The sequence below is a fragment of the Chelonia mydas genome, chromosome 20 (genome assembly GCF_015237465.2).
Source record: "Chelonia mydas isolate rCheMyd1 chromosome 20, rCheMyd1.pri.v2, whole genome shotgun sequence".
Taxonomy (NCBI): domain Eukaryota; kingdom Metazoa; phylum Chordata; order Testudines; family Cheloniidae; genus Chelonia; species Chelonia mydas.
This window is the reverse complement of record NC_051260.2, coordinates 14491913-14509360: the sequence shown is the minus strand read 5'-3', so window position 1 is coordinate 14509360 and position 17448 is coordinate 14491913. Positions and strand designations below refer to the sequence as shown.

At 54.4% G+C, this 17448-nt stretch overlaps 1 protein-coding gene across 1 annotated transcript in view; it reads left to right on the top strand.

Moving 5' to 3' along the window:
• LOC102940341 (complement C3-like) overlaps positions 1-17448 on the top strand; it is a 47748-nt gene that overhangs the window by 2167 nt on the left and 28133 nt on the right. Inside the window, exons 2-17 of the mRNA XM_037888124.2 lie at positions 1226-1418; positions 1781-1943; positions 3777-3847; positions 4465-4559; positions 5606-5688; positions 6467-6554; positions 7114-7216; positions 7664-7784; positions 8436-8551; positions 9285-9428; positions 10030-10242; positions 10450-10644; positions 11904-12065; positions 15944-16073; positions 16860-16928; positions 17172-17375. Coding sequence (XP_037744052.1) covers positions 1226-1418; positions 1781-1943; positions 3777-3847; positions 4465-4559; positions 5606-5688; positions 6467-6554; positions 7114-7216; positions 7664-7784; positions 8436-8551; positions 9285-9428; positions 10030-10242; positions 10450-10644; positions 11904-12065; positions 15944-16073; positions 16860-16928; positions 17172-17375 — 2150 coding nt within the window. The remainder of the gene's footprint in view (positions 1-1225; positions 1419-1780; positions 1944-3776; positions 3848-4464; positions 4560-5605; positions 5689-6466; positions 6555-7113; positions 7217-7663; positions 7785-8435; positions 8552-9284; positions 9429-10029; positions 10243-10449; positions 10645-11903; positions 12066-15943; positions 16074-16859; positions 16929-17171; positions 17376-17448) is intronic.

Sequence of the window (17448 nt, the reverse complement as noted above, 5' to 3'; positions counted from 1 at the left end):
GTGGGAGGAGGCCGCCCCACAACAATTACAATGTTACAATGGGACAGTTCTAAGCACTGAATGTTTGCAAGGGGGAAAGAAGGTGGCCAGAGTTTTGTGTCATCGGGCTGGGTTACGGCACCAGCTGCCCCAAATTTACCCCTGAAATTGACGAGAAATTCAAAGCCAAAGCTGAAGCCAAGGTAAACATCCCTAATACTCAGGCCCTGATCCTGCAAACACTCATGTGCTGAACTTTCCAACTCTGACCCGTCCCTCCCCCAGGCTCACATTGCTCTCCGGGGCAGGGACTGTCTCTTTGTTGTGCAGGTGTACAGCACCTACAACCTGATACCTTCCATTTTTGATCAGGGCCTCTAGGTGCTCCTGTGATACACACAATAAATAATCAGACTGTACGATCTTTGGGGCAGGGACTTTTTTTTTGTTCGTACAGTGCCTAGTACAATGAAGGGGGGCAGCTCCTATGTACCACTGTAATATACCTAATAAATAATCTGAAGTTGCAGATTGCTCCACTGTGACGAGGGCTTCTCCCGCTGGAAAAAAAGAAAGAAGATACATTGCAGCCCCTTTCTTGCCTGTGAACGTAATTAAAAGAAGCTCTGAAAAACGGGCTAGATATAAAAATAGAGACACAAAGAATGAGAAAGAAAAGCAAAACATATAGGCCAAAAAAAATTATAAAAACACAAGAGGTGCAAGTTGTCTGATTTATTTGCATAATCAAGGCAGGAGACAAAGGTCTTCTCTGTTCTGCTTCTGCGTGTGGGAAGCTATGTCCATATATGTGTGATGTTTATTGGTTGAAACAGGGAACTAGGGGTCAGGACTCCTGGGTTCTATTCTCAGAACAGGGAGGGAATATTGTCCAGCGTTTAGAGCAGAGAACCCAGGAGTCCTAGCTCCTAGCCCGATTCTCAGAACAGCGAGGGAATATTTTCCAGAATTTAGAGCACAAAGACCAGGAGTCAAGACTCCTGGGTTCTACCACTCCTAATTCTATTACTACCCTGTTGTGGGTGAGTCACATGAGCATTTTGTGCCTCAGTTTACCCACTTGGCGGGGTCTGGGGTCAGGGTCTTGGCTGCTGCCCAACCACCAGGCCCCAGCTGCTTACCTTCTGATGGCGGCAAAGATCACTGCTCAAGGTAGCCCAAGCCAGGTGCAAGGTGCTGGAGTTTGGCTGACTCTGCTCTACCATCTCATCCCTTCCCTTACCAGATGCACGCTGATCACTCCAAGTGTCCTGCGCGTGGACAGCGAAGAGATGGTCATTGTGGAAGCTCATGGCCACCGTAGCCCGATCGAGGCGAGGATCACCGTGTATGACTTCCCACAGAGGAAAAGTGCCTTGGTTTCGACCACAGTCAGCCTGAACCCTGGGAACGGCATGATGAACTCTGCCAAAATAAAGGTGGGGCTGGTGGGAGGCTACGCTTATCTGGGCGGAAAACCCTGACCTCTGTCTTATAAGATGGTAAATCAGAAGAGAACTGGATGGTTTGAGGGACAGGTCATGGCATACCAAGCCTTTCCCAAAGCACCTAAGTGACTTAGGTGAGGGGAAGGACAGATTGGCTCATGGCTCAGACTGCTCAAGGTAGTCCAAGCCAAAGGCAACCCAGGTGCGGAGAGATGGAGTCTCTGTAAGGGCACTGGTATAAGTCACTGAGTACAGCAGTGACCTCCCATGTCTACCAATGGCTTTAAAATCTCAGTAGCTGAGAGTTAGGGTCGTAATGAAAGATCTTCTCCCGTGATGTAACGATGCTCCAGGTTCCTGCTCAGCTACTGCCAAAGGATGCCCAGAAGAAGCAATATGTCTACATCGAAGCCAAGAGCAGCCTGTTCACCTTAGAGAAGGTGGTTCTGCTTTCACTCCACAGCGGCTACATCTTCATCCAGACGGATAAGACCATCTACACGCCTGGGTCTACAGGTCAGTCCTTGGCTGGGGCTTTTCTTCTACCTTTTGTGTCAGCGTCTAAACACATGGGTCAACATTTTCAGAAGTGGCTGCTAATTCTGAGCACCTCCCTTTACTGGGCTACTACTCCTCCCCAAATCCCTCCGCAAGGGCCTCCTTTTCAGTGGGGCTGAATTCAGTGAGGCGGTGTGAGTGAGGAATGTAGCACAAAAAGCCACTTTCAATGCACAACAAGAAGCCAGAGGAACTATGCTCCATATTCTGCAGAGTCGTCTTGTCTATGAACTAACCGTATTCATATATACAGACATCTCTCATTTAGAGAGGTCTCCCGTAACAGCACTTAGCATGTGAACGAAGACAGAAATCGGCCCTTAGAATTGTAGCGCCAAATCAACGCCTTTTAAGATGGTTTTCTCAGAATAAGGCACCCACGTTTTTTAACCATTGGAAGTGGTAGATTCTCCATCCCTTGATGTCCTCAGGTCGGGTTACCATATTGCAAGTTCCCAAATGCAGGACACTGCCGGGGGGGGGGGGGGAGGGGAGAGCGAGCTGGAGGAGGAGGGGAGTGTTGCAGCCGTCGCTCTCCGGGCTGCCCACCTCTGAAGGCAGCACAGAAGTAAGTGGGGCGATACCGTACCAGGCCACCCTTACTTCTATGCTGCTTCTGGTGGTGGCCTTCACAGCTGGGCGCCCGGCCAGCAGGTGCTGGTGCTGAAAATGTTCTAACAATCTGGAGCCGAGGGACTCCGGGTCCTCCAGTCCCCCTGCCCCCTTCCCTGTCCAGGTCAAGTGTTCTCTGTCAACCTCTCGAAAAACACCCAGTTGCACGGGCTCCGCAGCATTAGCACTGAGCAATGGTAAATGTGATGGGGTGGGGGTCGTGTTGTGAAACTCTGGACTAGGCAATGACAGTGGTCCCTTCTAGCCTTAACATCTAATAGATGTCGATGCTCTGGAACTGCTCCCCATGAAGCCAGTCAGGACTCTGGGGCAGTCGCCTTCCTGTGAGCAGCCTGTCTGTAGGACACAAAGCTCACGCAGCTTCCACCTTCCTGGGTCTGACCTGGGAGCATTCAGCCTCCTCTGCCCCTCCGTGCGCTTCCCACAGCGAGTCCGCCCAGGCGGGGTCCTGGGGAAGCCAGAGGGTCCTGCCCCCCAACTCTGCAGTCAGACGGGACTCTCAGTCAGCCAGTAAAATAGAGGTTTATTAGACGACAGGGACATGGTCTAAAACAGAGCTTGTAGGTGCAGAGAACAGGACCCCTCAGCTGGGTCCATCTTTGGGGGCAGTGAGCCAGACAACCATGTCTGCCCTTCACTCCATGTCTCCAGCCAGCCCCGAACTGAAACTCCCTCCAGCCCCTCCTCCTCTGGGCTTTGTCCCTTTCCCGGGCCAGGAGGGCACCTGATCCCTTTGTTCTCCAACCCTTTAGCTCTCACCTTGCGGGGGGAAGGGCCCAGGCCATCAGTTGCCAGGAAACAGGGTGTCGGCCATTCTCTGTGTCCAGACCCCTGCACACACCTGCCCTCTAGGGCTCTGCAATGATCATACACCCTTACCCCACCCCCTAGATACTTAAGAACTGCATAGGGGAAACTGAGGCACCCCCACACTATTCAGAGGAAACATTAAGAACAGTCCCACTTCGTCACAACTGAGCAATGGTAAATGTAATGGGGTGGCGGTCGTGTTGTGAAACTCTGGACTAGGCATGACAGCGGTCCCTTCTAGCCTTAACATCTAATAGATGTTGATGCTAGTTCCTGGGCTAGGTCCCATTATTGCCCCAATTGCCCCTGTCTGTGCCGACTGACTGCCCCATCTTTCTCTTTCGGTAGTGAGGTACCGGCTTTTCACTGTGGGTCACATGTTGGACCCCATCTTGAAGGTGGTATCTGTGGAGCTCATGGTAAGATGTTTTCTATTTACCCAGCTTTCCTCCTCTGCGGATCTCTCTGCTTCACTTCCTTTCATGGACTAGCAAGCCTAGAGGCCAGGAGGTTGCGCTAACTGCTTGTCACGGGTGGCGGGCCCTTTAAGGGGACTTAGATTCAGTCCTGCCTGTGACTAACCAGCTGTCTCCCAGCTGATGCCCAGCCCCTGAGGCCCTGGATCAGGTGATAGCTTGTCGGTCTTCTGGTCCAATAGAAGCCAGCAAGTAGCTCAGTTGAGAGGGAGGACTCTGGGCTGCAACAGGAGACCCTGGATCAGAGAAGGAACCCAGAACCGGGCTCGCTGCATCCCAGTGAGGTGAAAAACCAGGCTGAGGGTAGCAGCTTTAGGGGCAGTGGGAAGGGACAGGTACCTGTTCTGGTTGGCATTGAACTGTGGATGAAACGTAAATGTGTCCCTGGGAAAAGGGACTGAAATACCCAGGCTGGAGGGAGCTTCCTGGATGTAGCTGGCTGGTGAGTTGGCCTGGTCCGTGACTGGGGCTCCTAGGCACTACAGTAATACACCTAATAAATAATGTACAGCGCCTTGCACGGTGGTTTCAGACTGATTCTTTCTGGTGCTTGGTTTCAGAATCCGGATGGGATTATTGTAGAGAAGAACATGGTGTCCTCGGTGGACCAAGGTGGCATCATCTCCAGGAGCTACAAGATTCCTGATATCGTGAAGTAAGCTGTAACAGTCGGGGGAAGGTGGTTATAATAGGATCTTCATATACTTCCTGAGCTACAAGGACCAGCTTTCTTAGCCAAGGCTGTAGCAGGCACCTCAATCTCTGCATGAGCCCTCGCCACCACTAGAAGGGGACAGAGTACCACACAGAGTGGGCGTGGCTTAGACACTAAGTGGGAGTGGCTTCCGCACATCCATGTTCCAATGTGTTTTTGCTGCACTTTGCCACCACATTTTCTATACAATAATCGCCCATTTTTTACTTCTGTTTCCCAAGGGTTTGTTTTTTTAATGTTGCAGGTTCCAGTTAAGGAAAGGATGCCTCTATCTATTTACTTGTCAGCTTCCCCCATCCCTAGGATACCTGACTGCATTGTGATAGTCTCACAACACCCCAGGGAGGTGTCAAAGTATTAGTATTCCCATTTTGCAGATGGGGAAACTGAGGCCCAGAGAGATTTAAGGTTCAGATTTTTCAAGCACTTAGTACTCATCTGCTCCCAGTATGGCCAGATTTGTATCAAAAGAGCCCAGGACAAGTTGTGCCTAAATGGGAGCTGAGCTTGAGCTCTGCTGGAAAATCTGCCCCTTGGGAACTTGTCCAAGGTCACACATGGTGTCTGTGGCAGGGCTGGGTGTGGGACCCAAAGCCCCCACTGCTCTAACGCACTGGACCCCACTCCTCTCCCAGAGCTGGGACTAGAACCCAGCTGTACTGATTTCCAGCCCCCACCTCTCTAACCACTAGACCCCACTCCCCTCCCCAAACCGGGATAGAACCCAGGCATCCTAGCTCCCAGCCCCCGTGCTCTAACCCACTTGACCACACTCCCCTGCCAGAGCTGAAAACATAATGAAGGAGCCCTGACTCCCAGCCCCCTGCTCTAACCACTGTACCCCATTCCCCTCCCAGAATAGAAAACAGAATGCCAGTCTCCTGAGTCCCAGCCCAGGGCTTTAGCTCCACTAGCATACCACACCAGCCTGACTGAGCTAGATAGATCCTGCTCCCCACCGCATGGTCTGGGCTTGTGTCTTGCAGCAGCGGAGTGTGGAAGATTGTCTCCAAGTACGAGCATGCCTCTCAGGAGGCCTTCACCGCCGAGTTTGAAGTCAAGGAATACGGTACCTGCCCTGCCCCTAACAGGAGGGTGTTTCCTTATCGCAGCTGAATGGCTGGCTGGTTTCGGGATCCAGGAAGAATTTCTATCCCTTCCACTCCCACCTCCCGGGCACAGTGGGAAGAACTTTGGGGAGGCCCTTTTCGATGAGGGTCCGTGTGACAGTGGAACCTCTTAGGGCACTGAGCAGAGGGGGTGTTGTGGTCCGGTCCTACAGGGTGAGCAGGGACAGGAGCCCGAAGATTGCCTGAGTTTTGGGGTGAGCTGCAGGCTGTGTAAGGCCTCAATCCTTCCCACCTTCTAGGTGGTTTTTAAGCCCCATCAGCCACCTCTTCAGGAATAAGAGAGAGAATAGGGACATGCCAGGAGCCGCAGACCAGCTGCAGCAGCTAGAGGTTAAATTAGCCCCCCCGTCAGGCTCGCCTCTCACTGAAAGAGAAGAGCATGCTGGGAAAAAGCCTGACGTAGCAGCAGAGGACCACAGTCCTAGAGGAAGCACCTCTTAGTGGTGCCTTTCTGAGGGCCAGCTACCTACGGGGAGAGCATCCCGAGAGACCCAGCACCTGAGGTGTCCGAATCAATCCCAACCTTCCGATTCCCTTCGTTGATCCATCTCTCCATGGCTTATGGCCATCAGCTGCTTGCTGGGAGAGTCTCTCCCTCTCCCACTGTGTATCTTGGACACCGTCTCCTAGGACCCTCTGCCCCGTGGGGGTTGTGACCTCCAGCCAGATGGCCCCGGGCCCTCGGGTGACTGTTGCGGTGTCTCCGATCTTTTGCAGTGCTGCCTAGTTTCGAAGTGACCCTGGAGCCTTCCCAGAAGTTCTTTCTTGTTGACCAGAATGAGCTTAGCATCGACATTACAGCCAAGTGGGTCCCCCTCTTTCTCTCTGGCGTTTCTGCTGTGGTTCAGAGCTGTGGGGCAGACTTCTGGGGCTCGCGCATGAAGTATATAATCTCCTGGGCTAACGGTCGGCTCACATCCTGACCTATTCTAATCTGCGCTCATCGGTGTCTCCGGTAGCAAATTTCACAGCAAATGTGAAAAATCGGGACGGGATGGGGGGTAATAGGAGCCTATATACGAAAAAGATCCCAAAATCGAGACTGTCCCTATAAATTGGGACATCTGGTCACCCTAGTCTCCAGACATCTGCTGCTCCTTTGTAGTCCACTTATTTCTCCTGTTAATGGCCTCAGTGCTGGAGTCCGTTGGTTACCTGCTGTGTCTCTCCCTGGGGGCTACTCCACGTAAGTGGATAACAGCCTACTATCGCTACCAGCGAGTGGATTTACTTCTTTCGCTCAAATGGTTCAGGCTTTGTGTCCTGATCCTCACCAGCCCCTCTGTGCCTCAGTTTCTTCTATCCATTAAATAGGAGTAATGCTGAGTATTTTCTCTCCCTGCCACGGTCTGTTTTCCACGCAGGTTCCTATATGGGAAGCCAGTTCAAGGCCAAGCCTATGCGCTCTTTGGAGTGATGGTGGATAATGAGAAAAAGAGCATTGTGAACTCACTCAACAAAGTCCCGGTGAGAACCCTGCCCCTGAACGTAGCTTCCTGGCTACGATACACTGATGGGGCTGTAGTGGAGCAGGGTGCTTTTGGGGATATCTGCTCTGCTTTCAGAGTCTGAGATAAGAGCAGGAGCCAAAGGTAGAGTTTCGATCCATATCCAAATACAGCAAATATCCTGTCTCCGGCAACGTATAGCAAATGGGGGAAAAGGGGAAATAGGTAGCAATTAATATAAATTAGAAGTTTTGAAGGATAGAAAATTGATAAGGGAAGCTAAAGACAGCTGGGAAAAATCCATGGCTGGCAGAGCTAAGAACAATAAGGAGTATTTTAAAGTACATTAAGAACAAAAATATCCTAGCAGTGGTACAGGCCCATAACTAGATGGAGATGGTAAAACTGAAAGAAGGAAAGAAAGAGGCCAGGTGATGGAAACATGTTATTTTCCTGTCGATTTCAGATCAAGGATGGCAAAGGCTGTGCTAAGCTAACCAAAGAAATGTTGCGTAGCAGGTTCCCCAGACCCAGCGAGCTTCTCGGTCACTCAATCTATGTGACAGTGACAGTGCTGACGGACACAGGTAAAGGAGTGGTTCCCTTGGCTGGTTGCTGGGTTTTCAGACCAGAGCAGAGCTTAAGTGATGCATGGCTAACCCCAGCAGGCTTGGCACACGGCTGTGGCCTTCTGATCTTTCCAGTGCCTCTGTTACTGGGGATAGGGGAAGCACAGGGCTGGGTTTTGCTTTGTATCCTAAAAGCAGCAAAACATGGACTCATCTTCATCGCTGTTGTGTTTCAAACCTCAGAGTTCCTGTTCTCTGTATTACAGCAGAACCCCAGCTGAGATCAGGCCCCCGGTGCTGGTCGCTGCACAGACACACAGGGAGAGACAGTCTCTGCCCCAGCTGAGATCAGGGTCCCGGTGCCGGTCACTGCACGGACACACAGGGAGAGACAGTCTCTGCCCCAGCTGAGATCAGGGCTCCCTGTCCCGGGTGCTGCACAGACACACAATTCCCGCCCTGGATAGCTCACAGTCTAAACAGACAGAGGAACAATCACTATCCCCATTTGATGTATGGTGAGCTGAGACCCAGAGCGATGAATAACTTGCTCAAGGTCACACACAAGAGTTGGTGACAAAGCCAGGCCTTGAACCCAGATTCCCTGAGTCCCAGTCCAGCCATCATCTCAAGACCAAACTTCTTCTTCTTTTTTTTTTAATCCCCAAGGGAGTGACATGGTGGAGGCTGAGAAATCCGGGATCCACATTGTGACCTCTCCCTACAAAATCCTCTTCTCCAGATCTGCTACGTACTTCAAACCCGGGCTGCCCTTTAACCTGGTGGTACGTCCAGTCAGTGGCATTGCCGACGTATAACCTTCATAACGTTATCTTACAGCCTGATGTGGCTAGCAAACAGATCTGCATGCCGTTGGAGAGCAGGGATTATTCGCTTTCTAACGGTGTACAGCGTGAGAGCCTCTCTTCAGTGGTTCACAAGAAATCTTACCTGGAAGTGGTCATTGGAGCTGGCAAAAATAGACGGGTGTCTGCATGGCAACCACCGCTGGTGCAGGCTGGGCATGGCTCAGCATAGAGGCCCAGGATTGACTGAGCTCCCCTTAAGCGGAGGGTGTGCAGGGTTATTTGAGCAGCGTTGTTGTCATAGGTACAACCAGGACAAACAACATAGAACATAGAATATCAGAGTTGGAAGGGACCTCAGGAGGTCATCTAGTCCAACCCCCTGCTCAAAGCAGGACCAATCCCCAATTTTTGCCCCAGATCCCTAAATGGCCCCTTCAAGGATTGAACTCACAACTCTGGGTTTAGCAGGCCAATGCTCAAACCACTGAGCTATCCCTCCCCCCCAACCATCTTGCTCCAGGCATCAGGGACCTGCCAAGAGCCAGGCTTTGTAACTGACCAGATCCGGCACAGGGGAGGACGCTGACCTGCAGGTTACATGCCTGGGCTGGGAGTATGTGGAGAACATCAGGCTCCAACGAGACCTACCGGGCACCGTCAACCATCACTAAGTTCACATCCATCCTCTCTCCTGTCATCTGATGCCCAGGTCTCCGTGGTGAACGCAGACGGGTCCCCCGCCCCCCAGGTCCCCGTGCGCAGTGGGACAGGTGCCAGCGGTTTGACACAGGCTGACGGGACAGTGCAGCTGGCGATCAACACTCCAGCAGATGCATCTCAATTCTCAGTGAAGGTGCATGTCAGGTTACTTGGGGCAGGATGCTCCTTGGGTCCTGGTGCTGGTTCCCCATCCGTTCTGTTGATGATGGAAGTGGACCAGATTGGGGACAGGTCTGATCTAGGACCCTACAGGTCCTGGGCTCCAGCCAATGTCAAAGGCAGGAGGCAACTGGGTCTGATTCTCTATTGCTCATCCCACCTAAGACCCACCCGCAGAGCAATGGGCCTTCCTGGCTGACATAGCCCTGCCTTCTCCCCTCTAGACCCCAGTGCCAGGGGCACGCTGGAGAAGGGAGATGCCACGGCTGCTGCGCTCTGGCTAGTCTCTGCTTGTGGTGGCCCATAGGGGTTGTTGGGAGCAGAGGGTAGGTCAAAGCAGGCCTAAGGCTGCTCTAAACTGAAACTGGGGTCCGGGCCCAAGATGCAGGGACCACAAAGACGGCTTAAATCCACATCGGGCCGGCAAGATCCCAACTATCTAGTGCTGGGCCCATGTAAGTCAGTGGGAATTCTGCCATTGACTCCAGCCATGTCAGGATCTGGCCCCTTTTAGACCTGGTCCTTAGCTGTCTCTGACAAAGAAAGTCTGTTGACCGTCCCCCATCGTCCCCCAGGTGGAAACTGTGGTTGCCAATCTCCGGCAGGAGCATCAGAGCTCGGCGGTCTGGGCCATGGTAGCCTACAGGTCGCAAGGGGGCTCGAGGAACTACCTGCACATCTCGGTGCCGGCCACTCAGCTCCAGCCGGGGAACGCCCTGCCTGTGAGCTTCAGTTTGCGGAACAGTAATGCTGGCATTCAGGGGCAGATCCACTATTTCACCTACCTGGTAAGAGGCAGCATCTCTGTGTGCGCAGCAGGGGAGGAGGAGGTGACAGGGGGCTGGCAGTGTGGACTCCTGGGGTCTAGTCCCAGCACTGGGCGGGGAGTGGAGTCTAGGACTCCGGGGTTTCCTTCCTGGCTGTATGTGAGTTTGTGCTAACGGTATCATGGAGACTCATCCAGTGACAGTGAATGCCTTCTGCTTCCCCATCAGATCCTGAACAAAGGGAAGATCATCCAGGCTGGAAGGCAGGCCAGGCAAGCGGGACAAACTTTGGTGACCATGTTCCTGCCCATCACCCCAGACCTCATCCCTTCTTTCCGAATCGTGGCTTACTACCACGTAGGGCAGAAGGAGATCGTGGCAGACTCGGTCTGGTTGGACATCCAGGACTCCTGTATGGGAACGGTGGGTTGATCTTCTCTCTGGCACTTACATCAATATATTTAAATGACCTGATGGATTCTGGTTGAGAGAGGAGAGCAGGTTCCCAGCGGGAGAAATGGTGAGCTATTCCCAGGGTAGATCTGACTCAGCCCTTACTCGCTGATTAAACATAAGATAGATAGGGACATTCTCGCCTCATGCTTACACCAGGGTATAACTCCACTGACTTCAGTGGAGTGACTCCTGATTTACCCCAGTGGGAGGCCAAGCGAGGCCATTAGGCGAGATCCTCAGCTGACATAAATCATCTAAGGGCCACTGAAATTCTTCAGAGTGACATCCGTTTACACCAGCCGAGGATCTGGCCCACTGAGTTATCAGTGATTTACACCAGTGGGAGAAGAATCGGGTCTATTGACTTCAGTGGAGTTACTCCTGATTTACACCCCATGGAGGCAAAAGGAGAATCAGGCCCTCTGTGTTTCCTCAGGCACAGCTCTCCCTGGTGACAGGAGCAGAACTGTCAAAAAGGTTCCCGTTCTGCTCAGGAACAAACCAGAGATCTTGCAGTCTTTCACAAAAAAGATCAGAGCGAGACTACCCCCACCCTGGTATCCAAGGCGCTCACCTGGGCTGGAGGGGGGCATGGGTCCAAGTCTCTGCTCTGAAAGAGGGATGTGAACCTGGGGGTCCCATATCCCACTGGGCTGGTCTCAGCTCTGTTCCATTTCATGTAGATAACTAAATCTTCACTGGAGGAGAGCAAAAGATGTCTAGCCCAATGGTTAGGGCACTCCCCTGGTATATGGGAAACCCATTTCAAGCCCCTCCGCCAACTCGGGCAGAGCAGTGATTTGAACTTTATTAGCTCTTTTGGGGTCTCTCTCTCTCTCTCTCGCTGTCTCATTTTGAGCAGAAATTACACGCCACCTGAGAATCTTTCCCCGCAGAAAGGACGCGCCCCTTGCCCAAGAGATGGTTTGTCTTTGACAGATTAGGATTGTTTTTTGATGGAAAACCATTTCATTGAAAAATTCCCATTCAATGCTGCCTGAGAAAGGGATTGGCTCAAGTCTCCTCCACTTCTAACTGCTAGGGGAGCGCTTCTTTAGCTCCAGTGGGTGATGCCTGTGTTTCTACAGCCCAAGGAGCGGGGTTCAAATCCCAAGGGCAGCGTGGGGATTCCATACCCTGGGAGCCCCATGGCCATGGGGAGGTCTCCCCATTCTGCAGTCACCCTCACGTGGCTGATTCATTCTTTCCTCTCGTCTCCATGAAAGCTGAAGGTAACAGGTGCGACGGAGCAAGACAACGATGTCCAGGCGCCGGGTGGGAAGATGAATCTCCGAGTGAAGGGAGATCCCGGCGCCAGGGTCGGGCTCGTGGCTGTGGATAAAGCTGTTTATGTGTTAAACAGGAAATATAAATTCTCCCAAGCCAAGGTGAGCGTACCGGCAGGGGGTGGTCGGGCATGGGGACCGAACTGGGGACCTGTGCGTCCACCCCTGGAGGAGGCCAGAGTACCACCTGCAGTGGGGGATGGGCTATATGAGAGGCTGAGGTCGCTATACCTCTGGTGATGGAGGGGAGTGTGGTCTAGTGGTTAGAGCAGAGGGGCTGGGAGTCAGGACTCCTGGGTTCTGTTCCTGGCTCTGGGAAGGGAGTGGGGTCTGGTGGGTGAGAGCCGGGGAGGCTGGGAGTCAGGACCCCTGGGGTCTTTCCCAAGCTCATAGAGGGGAATGGGGTTTAGTGGGTTTAGGGGACTGGGGTGTTCTATTCCTGGCTCTGGGTGGGAAGTGGTGCCTAGTGGTTAGAGCGGGGCAAGACTGGGGGCTGGGCTGGGAGGCTGGAGTCCTGGGTTCCATTCCCAGCTCTGACATGGATGCCCGTCAGGGAGAGGGTGTTGACTGCAGGAGGATTTTAGGGCTGGCATGACCTGCGAGGCTGGATTTCCCACTTACACCCATGATGGGTCTCAGGGAGGACGACTGCCCGGTTTCATCCACGGGAGGATCAAATTGAACGGACTGGGGGGAGGCCTAAAGGAAGTTGTGAGCTGGCTTTGTGCGTGCACGTGAGCATTGCTGCCCCCTGCTGTCTGGACTTGGAGCTGCTCCACCATATGTTCTCGACCTACAGGCATGACCAGGCCTGGTGGGCTCTGGTGCTGCATTAAAGCGCTGGTTTCTTTGGGAGGGGTTGAATCCTACTGCTGCCAGTCTGCTTGTGGGGTTCAAGGTCTGACTAGTTTCAGAGTAGCAGCCATGTTAGTCTGTATCCGCAAAAAGAAAAGGAGGACTTGTAGCACCTTAGAGACTAACCAATTTATTAGTGCATAAGCTTTCGTGGGCTACTGCTCACTTCATCAGATGCATACAGAGGAAAATACAGTGGGGAGATTTTATGAAACAGTGGGTGTTACCATACAGCCTGTAACAAGAGTGATCAGGAAAGGTGAGCTATGACCAGCGGGGGGGGGGGGGGGGGGGGGGGGGGGGGAGCCTTTGGAGGTGATAATCAAGGTGGGCCATTTCCAGCAGTTGACAAGAACAGTCGGAGGGGAAATAAACAAGGGGAAATAGTTTTACTTTGTGTAATGACCCATCCACTCCCAGTCTCTGTTCAAGCCTCAGTTAATTGTATCCAGTTTGCAAATTAATTCCAATTCTGCAGTCTCTCGTTGGAGTCTGTTTTTGAAGGTTTTTTGTTGAAGAATTGCCACTTTTAGGTCTGTAATCGAGTGACCAGAGAGATTGAAGTGTTCTCCGACTGGTTTTTGACTGTTACAGTTCTTGACATCTGATTTATGTCCATTTATTCTTTTGCGTAGAGACTGTCTGGTTTGGCCAATGTACGTGGCAGGGGGCATTGCTGGCACATGATGGCATAGATCACACTGGTAGATGTGCAGGTGAACGAGCCTCTGATAGTGTGGCTGATGTGATTAGGTCCTATGATGGCGTCCCCTGAATAGATCTGTGGACACAGTTGGCAACAGGCTTTGTTGCAAGGATAGGTTCCTGGGTTAGTGGTTCTGTTGTGTGGTGTGTGGTTGCTGGTGAGTATTTGCTTCAGGTTGGGGGGCTGTCTGTAAGCAAGGACTGGCCTGTCTCCCAAGATCTGTGAGAGTGATGGGTCGTCCTTCAGGATAGGTTGTAGATCCTTGATGATGCGTTGGAGAGGTTTTAGCTGGAGGCTGAAGGTGATGGCTAGTGGCGTTCTGTTATTTTCTTTGTTGGGCCTGTCCTGTAGTAGGTAACTTTTGGGTACTCTTCTGGCTCGTCCCTTCTGATCTAAACCTCTATGAATCTACCCTAGGTACTTATGAAAGCGGGAGGGAATGGTCCCGCTATTGTGAGGAACTTTCCTGGCTTCTACACTACCCCGGTGAAATGGGCTCGCGGAAAGATCTGAGTCCTCGCTCCCGCTTCCTTTATCCAGAGGCCTCCCTGCCCTCAAGGACTCCCCTTCCACTCTCTTGTCTGGCAGAGTCCTCGTCACCCCAACAAGGCTGGGCCCAGGATTCCTGGGGGGGCTCGACCCCCAACCTTGCTGTGGTCACCCAGGACAGGGGCTAGGGTGTCCCCACTCCGGGGTGCTCTCTCTGTGCTGGACGCTTCACTGATCACTGCATACAATTTAAAGCAAATACAATTTATTTAGTCAGCAATTAGTTTAAAAAGGAATAAGGAAAAATGGAAACGGTTAAAGGAAAACACATCACCCTGCTCTGTGGCAGGGAACGTTACAAACAGGGTCTCTGGAAAGTCAGGGCAGTTCACAGTCTGCTCCTTGTAGGTCCCAGGCCCCTTCTCAGGCCCTGGCTGTGGTGCAGGGATGCTGTGGGTTGGACACTTGCTCTGGCGGTGGCCACACGCCCTCAGGCTCTAGGTGGCAGGACTCTTCTTCCCAGCTTCGCCCCTGCCCCGTCGGGGTTACGATCCCCCTCCACGTCTGGCCTGCAGGGCCCCTTGGCTGGGGGCATCTCCCTGCACTGGGCCTGCTGCCCAGGGTCCCCCTCGCTCCCCCCAGCTGCTCACCGCACCCAGCTCCAGACTGCTCCAGCCCCAGCCCCAGCTCCACCACTCGGTCTCTGCTGGGCTGCTGCTGCTGCCCTGCCTCCAGCTCCCTGGGCTGCTTCTCTGGCCCCTCTGGCTCTGGTTGCTGCAGCTCTGCTCCCAGGGTCAGCTCTCCCTGGGCTGTGTCTCTGGCTCTGGGGCTGCAGCCCTGCTCCCAGCACAGGGTCGGCTCTCCCTGGGCTGTGGCTCTGGCTCTGGGGCTGCAGCCCTGCTCCCAGGGTCGGCTCTCCCTGGGCTGTGTCTCTGGCTTTGGGGCTGCAGCCCTGCTCCCAGCACAGGGTCTGCTCTCCCTGGGCTGTGTCTCTGGCTCTGGGGCTGCAGCCCTGCTCCCAGCACAGGGTCGGCTCTCCCTGGGCTGTGTCTCTGGCTCTGGGGCTGCAGCCCTGCTCCCAGCACAGGGTCTGCTCTCCCTGGGCTGTGTCTCTGGCTCTGGGGCTGCAGCCCTGCTCCCAGCACAGGGTCGGCTCTCCCTGGGCTGTGTCTCTGGCTCTGGGGCTGCAGCCCTGCTCCCAGCACAGGGTCTGCTCTCCCTGGGCTGTGTCTCTGGCTTTGGGGCTGCAGCCCTGCTCCCAGCACAGGGTCTGCTCTCCCTGGGCTGTGTCTCTGGCTTTGGGGCTGCAGCCCTGCTCCCAGCACAGGGTCGGCTCTCCCTGGGCTGTGTCTCTGGCTCTGGGGCTGCAGCCCTGCTCCCAGCACAGGGTCGGCTCTCCCTGGGCTGTGTCTCTGGCTTTGGGGCTGCAGCCCTGCTCCCAGCACAGGGTCGGCTCTCCCTGGGCTGTGTCTCTGGCTCTGGGGCTGCAGCTCTGCTCTGGATCTCTCTGGATCTGGCCCAGCTCTGCTCCCCAGCTCAGCTTGGGCCCCTGCTTTCTCCTTTGCTCGGCCCCAGTCTGACTGACCCAGACAATTCCAGCTCACATGGAGGAGGGAACCCACCCTGGCCTCCTGACTCCCTGATTATCCTGCCTGCCCTGTCAATCCGGCTGACCTGGACCATTGGCCTCTTCCTTTTTGGTACTGGGAGCTAGCCAACCAAAACACCCCCACTGAATGTTAGTAAGGGGACAACCCCTTACACTTACAGGGCCACAATTACTGTAGGACCTGAACGTCTCACAATCTGTTATCCCCATGGTACAGATGGGGAAACTGAGGCCCAGAGAGGCTAAGTGACTTACCCAAGGTCACCCAGGGAGTCTGGGGCGGAGCAGGGAATGGCATTGTGTCCCCTCTTGTCTCTCCAGATCTGGGACGCAGTGGAGAAGAGCGACATCGGCTGCACGCCCGGCAGCGGCAAGGACCACGTCGGGGTGTTTGCTGACGCTGGGCTGCTGCTTCAGACCAACGTTGGCATTGAGACGCCCCAGCGGGCAGGTGACCCGGTCGTGCCACAGGGCTCTCCAGTGCAGGGCAGCATGGGATCGAGCCCGCTGCTCATACCGCGTGGGAACAGAGCGAATACAGCCCCAGAAGTCCCTCCCTTTATTAAGTCCCCCCTTTCCCCCCGTGGTACAACCCAGCCTGGTCTTTTAGGGCAGTGGTTCTCAACAAGGTTTCAGGGGGGCCGCCAAGTAGGGCCAGAGTTAGACTTGCTGGGGTCCAGGACAGAAAGCCAACACCTCACTGCATGGGACTGAAGCCCGGGGCCCCAAGTCCCGCCACCTGGGGCTGAAGCTGAAGCCTGAGCAATGTAGTTTTGTGGGGGCCCCTGTGGCATGGGGCCCTGGGCAACCGCCCTGCTTCCTACCCCCTAACGCCGGCCCTGGCTTTTATATGCAGAAAACCAGTTCTTGTGGCACAGGGGGGCCGTGGAGTTTTTATAGCGTGTCGGGAGGGGCTCAGAAAGGAAAAGGTCGAGAACCCCTGCTCTAGGGGGTGATGGGTTGCAGGGAGCAGGGTGGGGGCTCCCATCCTAGTCAGCGCTGACCCCAGTAGCCCAGTGTGGTGCTAGGGGGCGCTGTGTTGCAGGGAGCAGGGTGGAGTATCAGTAGGAGGCGCTCTTCCCTCTGAATCAGCGCTGACCCCAATGCCCCAGCACTGTGCTACCAGAGATGGGAGAACCGTGAAACCAAGACCAGGAAAGAGCCACAGCGTTTCTCCCCTGAGCCGGACTAATGCCACATCCCCACGACACTGACGTGTGTTACTCTCTCTTGCCAGAGTCCCGCTGCTCCCAGCCCGCTCGGCTTCGGCGCTCGCCCCTGATCTCAGGGAGAAAAGCTGCCAAAGGTAGGTGCCCCTCTGCACGGCCTCGCCCGGGCACGCACGCTCGTGCCCTCGGCTTGCACGCACTCTTGCACCCTCTGCTTGCACGCACTTGCATGCCCTCTGCTTGCACGCACTTGCATGCCCTCTGCTTGCACGCCCTCGCACGCCCTTTGCACGTGCCCCCTTCCCGCTGCTGCTCTCGCACGCACCCTCTCCCTCTCTCGCGCCCGTGCCGCGCGCTGAGGGGGCCCTGCTTTCCCGCAGCGAGGCAGTATCCGAGCCAGCGCCTGCGGAAGTGCTGCCAGGACGGCATGCAAGAGAACCCCATGGGCTACTCTTGCGACCGACGAGCCAAGTACATCCTGGAGGGCGGCGAGTGCGTCCAAGCCTTTCTCGACTGCTGCAAGCACATCTTCAACAGGCCCCTCCAGGTCCACAGGAAGTTCCTGTTCTCAAAGCACGTGTTAGGTAAGACTCCGTCTGCACTAGGGGATATGGGTTGCAACAGTGATTAGTGTCGCCTGCACTAGGAGAGCTGGGA